Source organism: Cygnus atratus, chromosome 16, assembly GCF_013377495.2.
Source record: "Cygnus atratus isolate AKBS03 ecotype Queensland, Australia chromosome 16, CAtr_DNAZoo_HiC_assembly, whole genome shotgun sequence".
Taxonomy (NCBI): Eukaryota; Metazoa; Chordata; class Aves; order Anseriformes; family Anatidae; genus Cygnus; species Cygnus atratus.
The window spans coordinates 9,654,087-9,674,328 of NC_066377.1; the positions used below are offsets into that span (position 1 = coordinate 9,654,087).

Genomic DNA, 20,242 nt, shown 5'->3' on the forward strand with positions numbered 1-20,242 from the left:
GCTATATTAAAAGCGAAGGCAGACTGGGGCATTGCTGCAGAACTCTTCTGGCTACCGTTGAGTCACAGTTTAGCTTGTTGACAGAAACGGGGAAAGAATTGTTAATGGGCTTTGTGTCATATTTCCTTCCCTGAAGTTCACCGAAGACAAGGGGTTAAAACCCATCAATCTATATTTGACCACTAGCAGTCCATGCAAGAGGCTCTTCTGCTGCTATTCTGAGAACTATTTAAAGCTGGCTTTTAGGTTTTGCAGCAAATATGCTGTTAGTAGTGGCATGTCTGTCTTTTATGAATACACATTTTGAGAAATAGGTTATTTTCTAAAATTGCTTTAATTTTCTTACCTAGCTATTGGTGTGAGTTTTGCACATAATTACATGCTTTGAGTTGATTTCTGGCAGTACTTACCCTGTTAATAATAGGGACATAAAGCATTTTCAACATAATGTTGAAAATTTTTCATTGAGGTGGGGGCTGAGAGGGAATAGCTTTGGGAGAAGATGCCTGTTGTACTTAATTCTCTCTTCCATTCACAGTATCCTCTTAGATATAACCAATTCCTTTAACCATAAATGTACATGTGTGGATAAAAGCTGTGGAATAGCAGTTTATGTACATCCCCGAACACATTAAGTATTTCCCAGGTAGATAAGCAGCTCTCTGAGCTGGGGACAACTTCTATTTTTAAATACAATGGAGTGAGTGAGGGTCAATAAACTATGAGGGAAAGACAGGCTGAGGGGAGAGAGGCCATAGGGTTACTTCCATGCATTCGTTTAAAAGAAGTGAGAAGAATGTGAGGAAGACTTATATGCACAACACTCTTCATGAATGCAGTTAAGAACAGATACAGCACGAATAGACAGCCTTCTAAATGCTGCAAGAAAAGGCAGTGAATGCTATTATTCAGAGACGCAATTGGCTAGTGTAGAACAGGAAAAAAATATTGAACTTCAGACCTTCAGAAAAATGTGTGTAATAAAAGTGTCTATATTATCTCTTCCTTTTTTTTTCTTTTTTTTTTTTTTTTTAACAGAAGTACATATGGAATGATTTCTGAAGAGTAGAAACTATTTCTCTACCCCTTCCCCCAAAAAGCTGGTGTCCAGGAATATACGCCTGCTAAACTAACTTTTTTTTCCTTGTCTTTTGAAACAGATCCAGGTTTGCCTCTCAGACTGCTTTTGACTGCACTGGACAGTAGCAACACATTGAATCTGACATGATTCTTCCCAGTTGTACTGCTGAAGATGGAATTCTGAGTATGGAGAATGAAAATTGATTGGACTTGTTGGTGTTCCTTCTGATATTGCCTGGCAAATCTCTGATCAGCAGCAAAGGTACTAAAAGTGTATTTGTAAATTTAGGAAGCTGGACTTTTCTCTTTCCCTGCTCATTGGATTAAGTGATAGGACATTTAAAATCAGTTTTTAGTTTCTATGAAGAAAATTAATTTCACCTGCCTATGAAACTCAGTGGAGAGACTAGTAAGGAAATAGGATTTTTCTTTTTTGTTCAAAAACCTAGTAGTGTACATTTCTGGAAAGCAGCCTAAGTAAGTATTACATCATACTATAGTTAGATATCTGTTGACTTATATGAAAATTATATACATATTTCTTAAATAAGCATAGAAGCTGAGTATAATTTTGCACGCCAGTGGTTTTGCTATTGCATGAGAACTTCCTTAATCAAAGTTTATCTCAAAGAACAGACACTGACAGAGATGAAGTAATAATGTGGCTATGAAATAATCTGCTGGAGGAAAAACTGTTTTCCCAAGTGGCTGTAGGAACAGAATAGCCAATGTATTTCTTTGGGTAAAGCACACTTTGCTAGATTCTTTCTACTCAGGCATTTCTAGTCTTTACAAAGAGCAGATAGTCTCCCTTGTGTCATTTTTAATTGATTTTTTTTCACTGCATTAGAAGAGATCATTGGCACCGGTCCAGGAAATGGCAAGCAGCAAGTAGGGAATCCGTCAAAAACTGACTCATTGATCACTGGGTCTGATGAAATAATTAGCATTTGATATCTTTTCTACAGCCTTATATTGGTGTTTTGACTTCAGAAAGTGAGAGAAAATCCCTTTACGCCAGAAGACCACTGAGCAGAATTATAATTTCAAAAATGCTTCAGCATACTTAGTCATTTTTAGGAATCTGCTTGTAGGAATGGCTAGCAGTTGCTTTGTTTCTGGCTCACCAAAAGAAGCAGTACCCTTTAGTCACGCTCTGTTCTGCAAACAAGTCAATTTGGGGGCATTGTATTTATGATGGAGGGAAGTCAGGCAGTGCAAAACATTTCAGTGCATCTGTTCCCAAGCATTTGCAGCAGTAGATCTTCAAATGTACTCAATACTTAAAATAAGAATCTTGGAAACCAACAGAAATGTTGAAAGGATATCATATTATCATCAAAGCTGTAGTAGACTTCAAACGGTGTCACACAATAGTTTCAAGATCTGGGCAGTTCTGCGCACTAATGAAATCTGTACGATAAAACAGTGTATAACAAGTCTTATATCTGAGGATCCTTTGTGAGTTTGCAAATGTATTGTTAACTCAGTAAATTTTACCACAGTCCTGTTTAAAAATGTGGATAGATGTGTTTACCTCTTCAGCATCTGTATTTTTGATACAGTAAACAAAAATGCCATCTCAAAGCATCCCAGAACCTTAAAGAAGATTGCTTTTTATGTGTCAAAGCAAGAGTTAAGAGTTGGTGCCCTGCTAAATCCTTGAACTTGCTGCCAAATTTGAGTGTGGAGTGAAAACTTCCTTGTGTATGTAGGTAATAGCTTATGAACTGTGAATTTTTCAAGTTTCTGTTTCTAGTTGGCACTAGAAAAATATTTAGTTCCTTTGTTTTATTTATTTATTTTCTTAGGAGTTAGATTATTTTAGGCAAATAACCATTTACTTCTTTGGAGAGAACCTTGCTGTTCCTTTGGGGAGGGGATGTAGAGGGAAAAGTATAAGTGAATACGTTTCCCTCTCCCTTACAGGAGACCTGCAAACAAAAAAGAAGTAGAAGCCATTAACCTACCTTGTTCAGAGAGAACACTAAATCAGAACAATATGGCACAGCATAGTCTTGTCCTTGGATTATTCATGATGACTGTTTTATCACTGTTGGATGGAAGTTCAGCTTTCCTGTTAAATCAGCGTCTGAAGGGAAGATTTCAAAGAGACCGTAGAAACATCCGTCCAAACATCATCCTTGTTCTTACTGATGATCAGGATGTAGAACTTGGTAAGAGCCCAACATAAAGAGAATTTTACTTAATGAGTATGGCAATTCTTTTCATTGAAGCTAGATGATTATTTTAAAAATAATTCTTTTTTTTTTTCATTGCAAAGCATATAATAGAACAAGTAGCAAAAACCTACCTTTATGCAGGTTTCCAGCTGCATGCAATTGAAAGACAGCAAAAAGTAGTCTCCATTTAAAATGTCAAACTTCCTGTTTCTGTGGAAATATGAGATTCCTGCCTATCTGTCTTCATCTGTATGTCTAAACTGTGCTTCTGGCAATTGCAAGTATAACCTGGGAAGCTACATGCTTAAGCAGTAGGTTTAAATTCATAACTGATTATTGCACTATGTAATTACCCAAATTTCTTGTGTAATTGCAGACATTCATTACATAGACGATTTTAATTTTAAGTACTTAAATCTTACCTAACATATTCATACTACTCTCAGTATTGTCCATTTAGATGTGTAGTTAATTACTGACCAAAATCACTTAGTATGAAAAGGTTCTACGGTGTTATTCAATGCTACGTTAATTGTTGAAGAAAGGAGATGAAGATTAAACACACTTTGCCTAATGATTTGGAATAATGAATTAACTGACAGAGATTGGGTTTTGTTCTATTTCCTGAACAAGCTTATATTTACAAATGTTGTCTGTAGTTAGAACTGATTAACACAAACCAATTTATATTAGGAATTTTGCATTAAAAATATGCTTTTAAGTCAGTATAAAGCCTGGATCATCTGAAAGATGAGAGCTGCTATATGTGTGGTCTGGCAGGTTTGTTTGACGAGCTACTATGCCAAATTTCTAGTATGGATGGGAAAAATTGGAAAACAGACCTGAAAGAAGAAATGGAACACAAAAGTAAAGTTAATTGACTTATATTACTTCTACACTTCTCTAGCTGAGAAGTTAATTACAGCAACATGGCAATGTTCTTATAGATGCTTCCTTTTTATTAGTATTTCTGCATGTCTGTGATATTGTAGATGTCATATATTTCTCAAAGGTGGCTGATAAGCCTGCTATAGCAGTAACCTCACCAAATAAAAATTTAATTGAAATGAGTAGGATCAGAAGATTTTTCTTTTTGGTTGTCACCTCTTTTTTCTTTTGGAGAATGGTTATTCTAATCACAAATAAAGGAGTTTTAATAATGTATATCCAAAAGAACCTAAGTACATTATCTTGCAGGCTCAGAAGGTGGTCCTAAAAAATTTATCATCTTCTATTTTATGCTAGTCTGCTTGTTTCTGATGCAATTGTCTAAGTCCTTTGGGCAGTATATTTCTCTTCTCTGATAATCTGATGCTTTCCAATTTCAAGCATAATGGGCATGTGTCTGCACAAATTAGGATCTAACTAAGGAAAATCCATCTGATGAAGCTGAGATTTGATATTTGTCATTTGTCACTAATGGCTTGGCGAGACCCAATATTTGTTTGAATTAATTTTTATTCTTGTCTATTGTCTGGCGAGCTGTCCAAGTTAATCAAAATTGCCATTTGTGGGGATTGTGGTTAATGCATTTAAGAAAGATGAAAACAAGATGTGAATCACCAATAAAAGCTAAGGAAAACTTGGAAGCTATGAAAGTGTAGCAAAGAAAGCTGTGCATAACAAAGATTGCAACTGCTTCTAGGAATGTTCTGTAACTGATGGGTGTTGGAACTTTTGTTTTTCTATTGTGGCAACTTTTGAGGCAAAAGGGAAGACAACTAAATCTCAACAGCCTTTCTTCATTTAAGATAGATTTAACAATGTAACAGGAGTAGGTGGAGTTTGCCAGAAGGAGACGTTGTCCTCTCAGCAAACGAGTTCAACTTGTTTTATTCTTTTTATTTTTACTGCTTCTAATCACGAGTTTTACTTAGGAAACCAAACCCTAGTTTTGTATTGAATAAAAGGAAAAGACTGGTAAGGGACTGATGAAAAGGATACAGAATCTCCAGGTCAAAGAAGAACAAGCATAAATTGTAATGGATACGGATGGAAGACGACAAATGAGAACACCAAGAACTATGGAAACATGCACACTCAGTTGACTGTCTTTTTAATCAAAAGAGTTGTGCTGACAACCTGAATATAAAGAAGAGGAATATACTGATGAGGAGAAAGAATTAATTGGAACCAAAGACTTTTTCCCCCATTAGAGCCATGTAATTCCATGTTAGTCTAATGCTGATGTCTGCTGTGTGATGGCCTCGGCGTCTTCAGTTCCATTAGGTGTGCCTACCATATTGCTGTGCTGTAAGAAATCAGCTTAGTTCATTATCTCGTAGTTGGAGAAAAATCTGATTATTTAGAAAACATTTCAGCCTCGTTAAAGTGAGAGTGAGAGGTGATTCATATGTTACTACACGTTCTAATGTGTGAAAACACTGAAGTGTCACAACAGTAATGTTTCTTAGTTATCATACACGGGGATTAGTGTCTTAGAGCTTTGTCAAAATTGAAGATGAGCAAAGAAAGGAAATGAAGATTTGAAAAGGGTGTCTAATGAGGTTCAAATAGAACGCAAATAGAGGGCTTTAGGGGACAGTACATTCTAGGTTCCAGTGAACTTATCTGCATATAGATGATACTTCACAAATTGGGCTTCAGCGTTGACTAAGTCATTTGGGACTTAACGCCAGCTCTTAAACAAGTGGACCTCCCTAAAACTCATGTAAATTATGACTTCTGACAACAAAGTACTAATGGGAAAGTCAATAATATTTCATGAACAACTGTTAAATTAATTAAGGACTTTTTTAGCTAGCTTTTATTGCAGTCTTATTGAGCAGGTAATAAAGCATCCTCATAGTTGTACAGGTTGTTATATGCTAGTAGAGGTTTTTCATAATTCTTTTTCCAATATAACATACATTTGGAGAACTGAATATGGTTAAACGTTTCACTCTATTAGATAATCTTTTCTTTATGGCATTAGTAAATGAACTCAGTTCTCCAGTACTATACCACAGAATAGTTTTAGAAAACCATATTAGAAAATAAAATTTTATATTAGAAAACAAAATTTTAGAAAACAATAGAATGTTTTCTAATGTATTAAAAAGTGAAGTTATGTTCAGTATCATATCTATTGCAAAATGTGAGCAAGATAAGCTGCTTCACGTTGATAACACATGATCTAATTGAATGTGTCTCTAGCTAATAGAGAATATATGAAAAACGGTATGCAGTATTGTACATTTTAAAAATCATGATGAATGTGTGTATAAAAACCCATGCATTTTGTCTTTAAAACATTTTTGTACGTTCAAATAGGAATATTTCTGTGTGAATCAGAATCCATCCTGGAATCCAGAAATCATACTGAAGAGAATAACCTGTAGGTTCAGAAACATGGACCTCTGTATACGTTTTAACTGCCTCATGTGTGTGAGCTTCTCCTCAGTGTCAAGACCTCGTTAAAAATGCATGGAGTTTTACTTAGTTTTCTCCATTAATATTAGTCAAAATTAGTCAAAGCCTTATCTTTAAAGCGAACTGTGAAAAGGCACTAAGCAAAGTTTTGGACACCACACAAATTTCAAGTGGAATTTCCACCTCTATTTTGCTTTGCTTTGTTAAGTGAGCAGCTTGAGTGCATCAAATTGATTAAATGCATATTTGCACAGTACTTCCATAGATCTTTTGGTTTTTGAAAATAGCATAGACACTTCACATTTAGCTCTGAATCATTTTTATTTATCATCAGTGATTTTAGACAGGTAACAGACCATTTTCTGAATAAAATATTGACACTTCAAAGCATGACTTCTCATGGTACATCAGCTAATGAAACCCCAAAAGATTTTCGAATGCAAAATATGATTTGGTGAGGTTCCAGCTGCTGATTAATACACATCTACTCTTCTGCTACAGAAAGATCAATTTGTACTTCTTTTTTTTTTTCACAATTCTATGTTTGTATTGGAGGCAGGCTGAAGAAAATAAGTTTTGGTTGGCTGGTTTAATGCTGTTTGAAATATTTAAAGCTGGCCTATTTAAGATTGCACGGAAGAGTATGCTGGATTTTTACCTTCCGCTGATCTGTCACTCTGTATTAGTTCTCAAGCTGCGGAAGCAGATTAGATCATGTGTTTTTGTATTAAAGACTGTTGATATATAGGTCCTTGTCATTACAACAGTTTTATTAAAGAAGGTTACTGTCCCCAAGGGGAGTCTTAACATGTACTGTTATTTATGCCCAGATGCCTCTGTCATTTAAAGGGGTTGTTAAATTGTATTTTAATATTGGAATGACAAAACATTATTTTGGTCTGACTAGTTATTCTGGGGCTAGCTCATAAGATGACAGAGGAAACATCCACAGTTCTCAGGCTCACATAATAAATTGACTGTTGAAATCATCAATGGTGTTAGCACTTTTGAAGAAAGGGAGGTTGCTCCCAAAACACGTGTTTTCTTATCCCACAGTTTTGGAAACAAAAAAAATCATTTTGTTTAGAAACTTCCTTTTGATATGCGAAGTTTAACAAGTTCGAAAGGGAGAACGAAATAACCTGCTTTGGTTCTTGTACCAAAGTGATTTGACAGGGATGTACTCTGATACAGGTTTCATTTACTTCTTTATAATATTCATTTCAGCAAAATGATCTTAAGAAAACTAATGCCATGGCAATTGCAAGATGAAATGACCTGCCGTAGCAATTAACCTTCCTTCACGGTGCCAGAGGGTCAGATTCCATATGTGCCTTATGACCATTTTCCCTCTAGGTTTTGACTCCTGGTTATATCAATGTGTCCTGTATCAAATCGACTTATTGTTGCAATTTCATAATGAAAGCCCTGCCTAAAGAGCTTAGAAGAAACCTAAACCCATTATTGACAGAAACAACATACAGTTTGTGCCAGATGGTTGCAGGATGCGTTGATTAAAGCTGAACTATTAATCCAACTCAACCTTGGGTAAGTTAGCCCCAACGCTACTCCAGCATGAGCCCATACCTTCATCTCCATGTTGTCTGTTGGCTTTCCCTGCTCATGAAAGGAAGGGAGGTTTGGTGTTGGAAAGGTTTGCTCTCCTTTGCAAGGTCACGCTGTGACGGGTATCATTATAAGTTCTTTGGAAAATGGAAATTCTTCCTAGATCAAGTACGCTGATGCAGTTTTAACTGCCAGACACTGATAGATAAAGAACACCGAAAGCCTTTTTTCTTCTGATCCTTCATATTTCTGTGCATAAGAAGAATTCTTATACGGATCAAGATTTAACTATGTGTATGTCTGTGGTAAAGATGCATTCTTTGCCCAAAGCCTTGCCTTAAAAAGGAAACAGAACAGCCATTTGGCAGCAGTGTGGCTTTTACTAACAGCTGACAAAAGGATTTTGACTCCCATTACCCCAATTCATCCAAGTCTCTGCCAGTTAAACTTGCTATTCGTTTTTAGATGATGGTTGTTACTTGTCCCAAGTGGTCATCTAGAATCTGATTCTGCAGAATCAAACCTAAGAAAACTTAGAGTTTTAGGTGACACTATTATTAAAATAGGTCAGGTGGATAGAAAGAACTCAGTGGGCTGGTGATGGAAATTCTGATGAGGGTTTTGCTCTGTCATTGCTTCTTCCAGAAACCAATACCAGCTAATATCACATATCAGGGGAAATAACTTTATATCAAGAGAACAAGTCTAGTAGACCCTGCTTGAACATCAGGTTTAAACTAAATAATCTGCAGCTGTCTTCCAGCCTCAACAGTTCTGTGATTACACCCTCAGCCAAAAGGGTTCTTCTGCAAAAGCAGAAGGTTGGCACAAAAAGCAGTGCATCAGGTGTCTTCAGAAACCAAGGATTAAATAATGCTTGAGGAATATGCAAACTTTGGTCAGGGTTGCTACACAAAGTTAATATCACCCTCAGGCCGTGTTGTCTCAGCCTAATTCATGCTGCTTCTCGCCTTCAGCTACTGGAGCGGTACTAGTGGCTCCAGAAAGGCTGCACAGATGCTCTTGGATACAGTGGGAAATCTTGAGCTTGGAAAGAAATTCAAAAAGCATTATGATTTATGTCAACAAGTTCGAGTTCAATCTTAAGTTACGACTTCAGTATTTGGTCCTTCTTGAAACAATGGGAGAACTTTGCAAGTGGGGAGAAAATAATCTCTTTGGATTTGGATTCCCTGTGAGATTACGGTGCCGTTACTACAAGTGGTTCTTTCTGGTCTCTGATATAACACACGAGCTCTTAGTTAGCTCTTGTGACTGAGACAAGAGAGTGTTTCTGAAATGCTTTTCTTTTTCTAGGGTCTATGCAAGTGATGAATAAAACAAGGCGGATCATGGAACATGGAGGTGCTCATTTCATCAATGCCTTCGTGACAACACCCATGTGCTGCCCATCTCGCTCCTCTATTTTGACGGGGAAGTACGTCCACAACCACAACACTTACACTAACAATGAGAACTGCTCTTCTCCGTCCTGGCAGGCTCAGCATGAAATACGTACGTTCGCTGTGTACCTCAACAACACAGGATACAGGACAGGTAAGATCAAGACTGACTCTGTCTGAAAGCTCCCTTAGCCTACTTAGTACAGAGGTTAATGTATAATATTTTAGTTTGTACTTGTAATGGACTGCAGCAGTGCAGGATGCTATAGCTTCAGTTGTGCGCGTGGGTTGGAGGTTTAGCTTCCTTGTGCTTTTACTTGAGTAAATTTAAAAACAAAACCGAAAAGGCTTTTTTAGAGGCTGTGAAGGAGAAAATGTGTGTGCTGTAGGAACAGAATTTCTTGTTACAGGACTAAACCCAAGGCATAGCACATGTAAAATATGCCCTGCAATGTGTAGAAAAGCCAAGAAAGATACTATGGAAAGGAGTTAGTAATTTGAATTTTCATAAAACAGGTATATCGATCAAACTAAGAATATAAGACAAGGGACTGCCCCTTCTGTGCTTTGGGGCAGAGCAGTCAGCTGGATTGGTTTCTCTGGACAGTCCATTCCCAGAAAGGTGTTTATTCCTCAGTTCTTCATCTTAATCAGCAAAATCAAATGTACTCTTGAGAAACAAATGATCCTCTTTGCATGCAGTGCTTCTTAGGAATAAAGACTGTGTAGAAATGATTTCAGAAAATGTGCAGCACTTTTTTCACACCTATTTCTTTCTTGCACTCTCTGGACGTGAGATTTAGGTTCTTGCTGATTGCGGTGTTTCTGTCACGTTTCTTGCTAATGCCTTTTGTCATATTGAAAAACTGGCATAAACCTGGACCTATTCATGTTGTTTATAGTGTGTATATATACTGTAGTAGTATAGTTGTTACTGATACTATACATTTGTGCATTGAATTTATAGTATGTGAGGCTTGATCGTGATGATGCTTACAGGAAAGAGTATAAATCTTGAATAGTAATTGTAACAAGATCTTTTTTTTTTCTTTTTCTTTCTAAACATTCACATGAGTTGTGCATGTCATCACCGTAAAGGCTTAGTCTTAAAACAAATAGGTAATTTCCTTGTTTTGTTTTTTCTAAAACAAAGATCTGAATTAATCTGGAAAGGAATAAATTAGGGGAAGTGCACATACCTAATTAATTGGTTGCTGTTTCCCTCCGTTTATCATTCCTGGCACTAATACCAGTGATCATATGAATACCACACCAAGGTTAATGTTTTATTCTTCACAGATCATTTGTTTTGTGTTTGCTGATATTTGTCTGTTGTAATAATTTTTATATTTAGTGACTATATTTTGAGCACTTGCAAGTTCTACCAACTTCCACAGCTTTTGCAGGTGTCCTGGTATTCATGTGTTTCATTTTTTACATTAAGTTGATATTTACATGTAGGCCCAAGATCTTCCGGAATCTCTATTCTATTTTCAGTCTGATTCTGTTAATTTGCAAGCTAAATGTGTTGGAACATGCAGAAATAGTACTTTTATAATTACAAAGCAATCTTCAGGTGTAAAGGAGATTTTCATGTAGCTATCACGTAGTTAAACGTGATATATTATAAAAATTTAAATGGATATTGCCATTACTAAACGTTTGTGTTAATTTCTGGTCTCTGATTAAAATCTTGTGTTAACCATTGTGAGGGATCTGTAAGAAGGTATTTCTTTTACCTGTTTTTTTCAAATATCAGATTTACCTGTTTCAGAAACACAGTTTCAAAAGTAACCCGCTAAGTAGAATATTTTGGACGTTATGAATACATTCTCTGACATGGCGAATCCTTGAATGTGACTGCAGTAAACAAAAGAAGGTGGGAAGAGCACTGGAGTTAATTTGTAGATTTTATCTATTTATTTTGAATTCCATGGTATTACTGGTTTACCCTGGAAACACAGTTTAGCTTCTTACTTCTTTTTTTGAAGAAGAAGAAAAGGAGGCCATGATTAATAAAGTCTTCTCAGGTTTGCTTTTATATGTAAGTTCACAACTCTGGAATGAGAAGGCTGTCATTTTGGGGGAAAGGTTGGTTTTGTTTTTTTTCTTAATTCAGAAGCCAGGCCTTCTTCCTATATTTCCCTTTTCTTGTTTAAATTTAAAAGAAGAAACTGTACTCTCCTACTCCATTTAAGCTTCCGTCATTTTTTCCCCCTTTTCTGCCACTCATTTCACATCTCCTTGCCCTTTTCTCTATTCATGGTGATCTCCGTGTTTTGTTCTATCTCAAACGATGATTCTGCTGTGTGTTCATCCTGCAATGTAATATTTCTCCTGTGGCAGTGGCATTTGTGGTTTGGATTTATATAGACTTGTGCTACTGCTGGCACCTTTGGGAAACGTGCAGGTGGCGTGCAGGCAGGAGGGATCAGTGTAGTGTGGGATTCTCCTCCACATGTTGCAAGTAAAAAAAATATGATAATAAATGGAAAAGGTGTGGCTTTCCTGTAAATTGTTCTTAGTTTCAGCCTTGGTTGCCAGTTTTATATCATTCAACCTTGGCACTTTACAAAGTTTTACCAACCTTGTTAGGCACTGGACTTGGCAGAATAGAGGTGAAGGTAAGAGGCTGAGCTCAAGGGAATTTCTGTCTTTGGCTTTAACAGTCAGGATTTCAGCAATCATGTGCAAGACTCACTATCACTTCATGTGAATCAATTAAAATAAATATTACAACAAGGCAAAAGGCTGGCTTTTCCTCCTACAAAGGAAGCCATTAAGGCAGTCGGCATTACAGGTATGTCTTCCTCTGCTTTAACCTTTCTCACAATCTTAAAAAATGCCAGTGTCGTGAATAACAACTAAAGGACTGTATTCTCATTACATAGCCAGTACGCGTAGACACCAAATCCCTAATCTCAGTACATTAAACAGTCAATCCTGTTTTGAAGAGGTTCTCACATCATTGTCCTACTACATATCGTGGAGAATCAGGAAAGAAGAACAGTTTATTTAAATAAACCAAGTCATTTGATTAATTCATCTTTAGAAAAGTCCATGTAAGCAACATCTGAATCATCAGTAACTTAAAAGAGTGATCACTGGTACTTCAGCTTGGAGCAACAGATGATTAGGATGGAAAAGAAAGAGATCCTGTGACAAACGTTTCTGAATGTGAGAGGATTTCTCTGCCAGAGGTTCCTGTATAAACATTTACAGCAAAAATGTTCAGTTTTCCAAGAATATATGTAGCTGTTTCTATGAGTCATCTTTTAAAATGCACAAGGCATTGTTGCATGCTTGTTTCCTGCAACAACAAATACCGTTATATTTTATTGGAATACAGATTTAAATTTTCCCTTGGACATTACTTAATGAGAAAAGCTTCTCTTTTCCATTTGCCTGGCTGGCTGAACGATTAGGTCTTAAAGTTAGTGACTGATTCCAGAATACTTTGTCAGCCTTATCTGCAGTCAGGAAATGAAAATACGTACTTACTTTATTAAATTCAACAGAATTAGGGATGGTGGGCCAAATTCATACTGGCAAAAGGACACTTGTGCTTCAGTGACTCTTTGTGAGAGTTTTATTAATTTATGTTAGGGCTTTATGTGGCACAGTATGCAGCAAATATAATACATGTTTTGGCTAACTTACCATCTTCATTCCTGTTGAGCAGTACCCTACAGTACAGCTAACCCCATTCAGTAAATTAACCTGTTAAAGAAGGAAAAAGCTACTTGTTGTGTGGTAATATGTAAATATCTCACTCTGATGGAAGGCTACACTTGAATTATGCAAAGAAGGCATAAAATATGTGCCATTTTGCACCATTTGTGTATTTTGAACCTAGAGAAAAGTCATGGCTGAAGGTCCGTCTCTGCCATAATAATAAATTTCTTGGGAATAAGAGTAATAATGATTCTTACCACTTTCACAGGGCTCTACAGTAATTAACTAATGAATTCATTAAAATTCAGTGACAGTCTTTCATTTCCTCCCTTTAATATTTAGACTAAGATGATACCGTGGTCAACTGCATTCAAATAATTATTTTTCCACTTCACCGTCTGAGCCTGTGACATTTTAAAGTGATTTTAACATTAAATGGTAAGATGAAGAGAAAGGCTATTGGTAAATGTTCATTAAAGGATGAATGAACATGAAAAATATGTGACCAGATGTTAATATCTTTATACGTGCCAGGAGAAAAGTACTGATTATCAGTTGGCTGCTGCAGAATTTTCTCTCCACAATAGCTGGATTACAGAAATACTTAAAAGCTTAACTGAAGTTGCTCTCTGTGTATAATTGCTTGGTAGGGAACAACTGGTAAAGTGAAGAGTCAAATTGTAAATAGAGAGTAGTGAAATACTTTCTGCAAGGTCACGTGCAGGTAAAGAGCAACATTAAGAAGAGATGCAAGTTTTCATTCGCACCCTGGTGCCCTAGCCACTGTGCCATGCTGCACTTCTCTGTCATCTTACATGCATATAAAGAAAACAGGTTGTCCACGTCAAAATGACACCCATATGCAGGACAGCTGATGAAGAACTGAAGGCCATCTTTTAAAATAATGACTAAGTGAATTAGGAGTCAGGCTTGATTTTTAGGTATGATTTGCATAATTAGGAACTGAAGTGTTACAATATTCACCTCTAAGACATCTCGGTGACTTTTGAAAAATGGATATCAGGTTTCTGAATTATTTAACTTGAAGATAAATTGGTTCCCTTAGATCTTCTCTCTGTATATTAACAAAAAGGCCTGTCAAATAATATCTGTTATGGGGTTTAAGGCCATTAGACTTGAAAACAGTGTGAAAGAAAGCTTCAGCCTACTGGATATATCATGATAGCTGTTACTAGAAAGGGAAACCAAGAACCTCTGCTGGAAAGGATGTAAGAAGAGTCCTGACACACAGACCCAAACCAATGAGTCTGCCCATGTTACTTCTTCTGTCTGACTTGGTCATTTTTAGTGAATTATTGAGTTGGAATATCCTGCAAATGTTTTGGAGAATGACACTTTAAAACAAAAGTTATTTCTAAGTTTCCTACCTCATGTATGTTAAAGACCTTTGTCTCCCAGCTCTAACTTCATGTCTGTGCTATCAATTGGTTTTGGATCAAGCACGCATATATCTTCCCCCTCTGTTTCTATGAATTGAGTTCAATGCCTCAGTAGTTTCACTTTAAACATATTATAATGTATGATACCTTCAAGTGGCAACACATGAGGTAGAGTTGTGGTCTCCTGAGGTTTATGCAGAGGTTGTACAAACAGCACTCATCTATACAGCTGCTATTACACCATCTGTCTTTTGCATGTAGCTTTATATTATATTTTAACCATCCTGGAGCAAGGAATATTTGTGCTTCAGTGAATAAAATCACTGAGTAAAATCCACAAGATAGCCTGCAATCAAATGTAACCTTCCAGGAGTCCAAGATGAATGCATCCACAACTACAGACATAAGCCAGTGTCTGTGGCTCCCTTCTTTCCAGGCATATTTTATTCCCCATTGCCCTCTCTCTTATTTTATCCCCTTGTCTCTTTTCAACACAAAATGTTGTAGATTTTGAAAAACAGCTCATCTTTTTTTCACCCCCTACTATAATGTACTTTTCTGATAGGATGCCAATTGGAATTGTAATACTGTAAGTGTATTACACCGAAGTGTAATCCTTTGTTATACTGATACATCATTTCAAGCAAGAAGCAATTCATAGCTTGATACTACTTCAGAAGTAGGGTTATCATTTCATACCCTTCAAAATAGCTAAAAGCTAAATAGAATATTTGCACATTTGAAAATATTTATAAAATCTTTGTTAGTTTACTTACTAAGCCAATAGGTTCCCTTACTTTTTAAGTTCTTCATCTTCCTAGGCAGAATGACTTCTTTCAGTACTGTGTTCAACATCAAGTAGCATAGTAGCCAAAAATGAGAAGAGGTTCTCTCATTTTCTCACTCCAGTTTAATATCTTGTTGTTCGTCCAGCTAGCCGTTTAGGCCTTGTGGCATCTTCTCGCATTCTTTTTCTCTGTTTTTCTAGAATGCTGTTTTTTGATTTAATTAAATTTAACTTAATAACATTCATTGAATACAGTTGTCCTAAGCTGGTCTTTGCTTTATGCCCAGAGGTGTGAGTGTCCCATTGGCCCACATGGTTATACACTTGCCCAGTAGGGCAACAATCCGCAAGTCAGTGGGCAGCAGAAAATCTCAGTGGTACAAGAGTTCATAGAACAATAAGCTGCGTGTCATCTTTTAATAAGTGCATAGCAGAACACTGATAACTTCAAAGGCTGGTCAAGTTAGAGATGATATTACTTGCCATCCTCGTGTGTATGTTATGCACAGGAGGCCTATGTACATTTATGAGACAGATGCATTTAAGGATGGTTAGATGTGACTGGTTATTTAAAAAAAAAAATCAGATTTATTTTTTATGAAAGATAAAAGGTGAAGGTAAAGAAAGTAAACTACTGTAGAAGCTAAATTTCTTCTCTTTTGGAGAATATCTTGATGAAAGGAATTTTGTGGTTATATTGAACTGGGGATGGACTTTTCCCCTAATTGAATTTGGTAAGACTATTATTTATGAACTAATGTTTTTAGTAATGTTCTTCCAAGTCTATTGCTAGGTGGAAGAAAACAGGCTGTGTTGAAATACAGCAACTATTTCTTCTTGCACAGTATATCGCAATAGCTCCCTGGAACCAGGCAAGCAGGCGGCAGTATGATGAGAGGAGGATAAACTAAAGGTTAGGATTATCTGTGGGTATGGAACATGAAAGAAGGGTGTGATACCAATGGTAAATCTTCAACAAAATGTCTCGTTGTGGTGGGTTTGACATTGGGAAAGATTTTTGAAATCTGAATGATGAGGCTTGGCCATCAAGTAGGGAGCAAACTGTCGAGCGATAGTGAGCTGTGTGGCAGAGCAGCGCTCTGAACCATGTAGCCATCAAACTCCTTTCTCTTGCACTGCCCATTATAGGAAATGACGCTGTTGCGATACACTAAGTCATCTTGTGCTGAATTATAGTAAAGATTGATGATTTGAACATTGCCATTTCTAGATTTTTTTTCCTTTAACTTTCAGAGAGCGTGAGATAGCTGTTCAGAAAGATATTTATGCCTTACAATACTAGTTCTGTTTAAACTTTTGTAAGCTGTGCCATAGGAATTAATGAAAGGGAGCTTTGGCCAAGTGACTCCATGGGGAATTTGTTCACCTGAGAAAGACATGCAAGACTTGGATTGTTATCTGCATTCTTCTATTTGGTTCCTGATTGACCGTTTCAAAATATTTGGTTTGAGACCTTTTGTTTTACTTGGCTTCATCTGCTCCCCTTCTGCCAATTCCCGATTCATTAAATAGATCTTGGCACTGATCCTTGGGCACAACTGAAAATGTACGATGCAAATTCAGGAAGAGGAACAAAGGTGTCACAAAGATTACTCTGAATTCACTTTGTCCTGCTAGATATCATACTAGTCCCCTAGAAAAATAAGAAAGTCTGCAGGCTATTCTAACTGCACTGGTTACCAATCACTGTACAACATGGTTCTTATAACTATTATGATGATCATAATCAAGAGCTACTCATTTTTGGAAGATACGGTCAGCTATTTTAATACCTAATGAGAACTGATGTCTCCTAAAAATCTCTCCTATGGGATGAGATTTCATAGTAAATTACAGAATTTTATCTCAGTACCCCTATCTTTCTTCTGCTGTAAATCCATTAATTTCACTGGGTTGATTGTATTATACGTTGTCAGCTTAAGAGTGTATTTGGCCATGATGTGAAGGCAGAGTTGAATTGACCTTTGGGCTTATTGCTCATTATATGTGTACTTAGCCATGCTGAGAGTGCTTTCTCATCCGCTTTCCTCTGATTGTCTTTTAGAGGACAAAAAGTACTGAAAGTAATTTTTGCTAGATATACAGCGAAAATAAGATCAGAAATACCCCTTCCCATCCAAAACTAAAGAATTGTTCAACTGTAGCTAATTGTTCAACTTTGAGCTGGGAAAAACTAGTAGCAGATACAGAAGTAAAAGGTTTTTGAGGCGTAGACAAATCCTTATGTGTAACTGTAAGACTCACAACTCAAAACCCTAGTTAATACCTGGAAGGCTGGCTGCTAAACTATGTGCTGTCAGAAAAACGGTGCTTGAAGTATTTCTTTGAAGTACTTAATGCACTGTATTCATGTTTAACAGTAAAGGGTCAATGGCTTAAAATGTGAGTTTAACTTCCCAGTCACAGTGATAAGTGCAGCTTAATGGGGTACTAATAACTGGATCAAGCTAAGTAGCATGGATGATATGAAGAGAAGACCCCAGAAGGACAGATGGGTAATATAAATTCGGAGCTTACAGTCTAGGAGTAACAAAAGATTAATTTTACTTTTACTCAGCTTCAGGATTTATTATGAGAGCACAAGCATTTACAAATACCCTCCTAAATGCTAAAGTCCTGGAACGAAGTAAATTTGACTGAAGATCGGCCTAGTAAGTCACCTAGCTGATGACAGGATAGTTCAGGTTGGAAGGGAGGACTGTTGTCCAACCACATACCCAAAGCCTGTGCCAGGCCATGTTGCTGAGTGCTTTAGCCAGCCTAGTCTTGAAAAACACAGAGGATGGGAACTGCACGGTCATTTTGAGCAACCTGTTTCAATGTTTGACTGTTCTCTCAAGTTTTTTTTTATATTCAGGCTGAACCTCACTTGTTTCAATTTATCACAGTTACTTCTCCTACCATGCACCACTGTGAAGAGCCTGGCTCTGTCTTCTCCATAACCTCCTCACAGGTGAGGAGCTTATTAGGACCTCCTGAGGCCAGGCTAGCATTGCTCCTTGGACGGTATCTTTCCAGTGCGTAGCTTGTCTCGTCCTTAAGGACTGCAAGAGTTTTGGTTTTCACTGCTTCCTAACAGAATGTAACGTAACACTGTCGGGAAGCAGGTCTAGGGAAGTGATTGTGCCCCTGTACTCGGCTCTGGTGAGGCCGCACCTTGAGTACTGTGTTCAGTTTTGGGCCCCTCGCTACAGGAAGGACATGGACGTGCTCGAGCGAGTCCAGAGAAGGGCGACCAAGCTGGTGAGGGGTCTGGAGAACAAGTCTTACGAGGAGTGGCTGAGGGAGCTGGGCTTGTTCAGCCTGGAGAAGAGGAGGCTCAGGGGCGACCTTATCACTCTCTACAGTTACCTTAAAGGAGGCTGTAGTGAGGTGGGGGTTGGTCTGTTCTCCCACGTGCCTGGTGACAGGACGAGGGGGAATGGGCGAAAGTTGCGCCAGGGGAGTTTTAGGTTGGATGTTAGGAAGTACTTCTTTACCGAAAGGGTTATTAAGCATTGGAACGGGCTGCCCAGGGAGGTGGTGGAGTCACCATCCCTGGAGGTCTTTAAAAGACGTTTAGATGTAGAGCTTAGTGATATGGTTTAGTGGAGTACTTAGTGTTAGGTCGGAGGTTGGACTCGATGATCTTGAGGTCTCTTCCAACCTAGAAATCTGTGTCTGTGTCTGTGTCTGAAGCTATTACCAGTATGCCTCTTGTACGTTCCTTTTTTGATTTCATCTTCTTACCTTATTTTAAAAGCACATGAACACCATGATCATATTGTTAAACAGGTCCCTAGCGGAACAGGGAAGTGATCTTGGCCAGTGGGTAACAGAACGGTGCCTAACAGAAGGCTGACTAGGGTCAGAATCAGACCTGAACTGCCAAACTGAGGAAACTGAATGAAAGCCTGAAATTCCGTGTCTAATTCTGATCTTCTAGCAGTTCTGCACTGGAGAATCTCTGTTGGCTTGTGCTGCATTCCCCTTTCTAGTGTGGGAGCCAAAAAAGTTCTGTTCTGATTGCCAACATTGGGCATTCTGTATGGAATGAAAAGAGACAAATGATGCCTTGCACTGTTTTATTGATGCATCAGTAGGATGAAATGTCTTAATTTTCAGTGTAATGCGAAGTTTTATGAATATCCTTTGTAGAGGCATTTAAGTCTTGTTAAGTGTTTTTAGGTAGGTATTAAAAAAAGTAGCAGGATGGTTTTTGGTTTTTTTTGTTGTTGTTGTTGTGTTGTTTTTTTTAAATAAACTTGCAGAGTTTGGTAGCTAAGGGTGGATGGTAAAACTAGCCTGAGCATTTCCAGTGGTGGTAACTGGTGCCTTTGGGAGCATTTTTGAGACCAAGATGTCTGGTCTTTCAATTATGCTTTTATACTACATTTGGCAATATGTTAGCTGTGCTTTCTAAGCAGTGAGCTGTGGCCCTGGTATACCTGCAGTGGTTTTCATTCAGAGCAGACCTTTGTGTTAATTGATAGCATGGGGCAAATTCTTGCATGTGTGATTCTCTTCCTTACAGGAAGAGTTTATAAAACAAAACAAAACCTCTTGTGAAAAAAAATCTACTGTATACTAAAGAATTTTCCAGGTGCTTATCATTGAAGGGTGAGACTCTGAGAAATGAACTTTGAAAGGTTACGAACCCTTGAGGAAATGGTAATAGTGTACAAAGGACTCAGTTCTGTTGTATCCTGTTCCATGGGGTCTGAGGAGAAACTGTGTTGTATGGTAGTGAAAGCAAAGGGAGATCACATTCTTGAT

The 20,242-nt window shown here is 37.5% G+C and overlaps 1 protein-coding gene across 12 annotated transcripts in view; it reads left to right on the plus strand.

The window, feature by feature from the left end:
• SULF2 (sulfatase 2) overlaps positions 1 to 20,242 on the plus strand; it is a 158,700-nt gene that overhangs the window by 90,767 nt on the left and 47,691 nt on the right. For all 12 annotated transcript variants that reach the window (XM_050713951.1, XM_050713950.1, XM_050713949.1 and 9 more), the window contains 3 exons: positions 1,161 to 1,342; positions 3,010 to 3,257; positions 9,519 to 9,758. In XM_050713951.1, coding sequence (XP_050569908.1) covers positions 3,083 to 3,257; positions 9,519 to 9,758 — 415 coding nt within the window. In that variant the 5' untranslated portion in view covers positions 1,161 to 1,342; positions 3,010 to 3,082. The remainder of the gene's footprint in view (positions 1 to 1,160; positions 1,343 to 3,009; positions 3,258 to 9,518; positions 9,759 to 20,242) is intronic.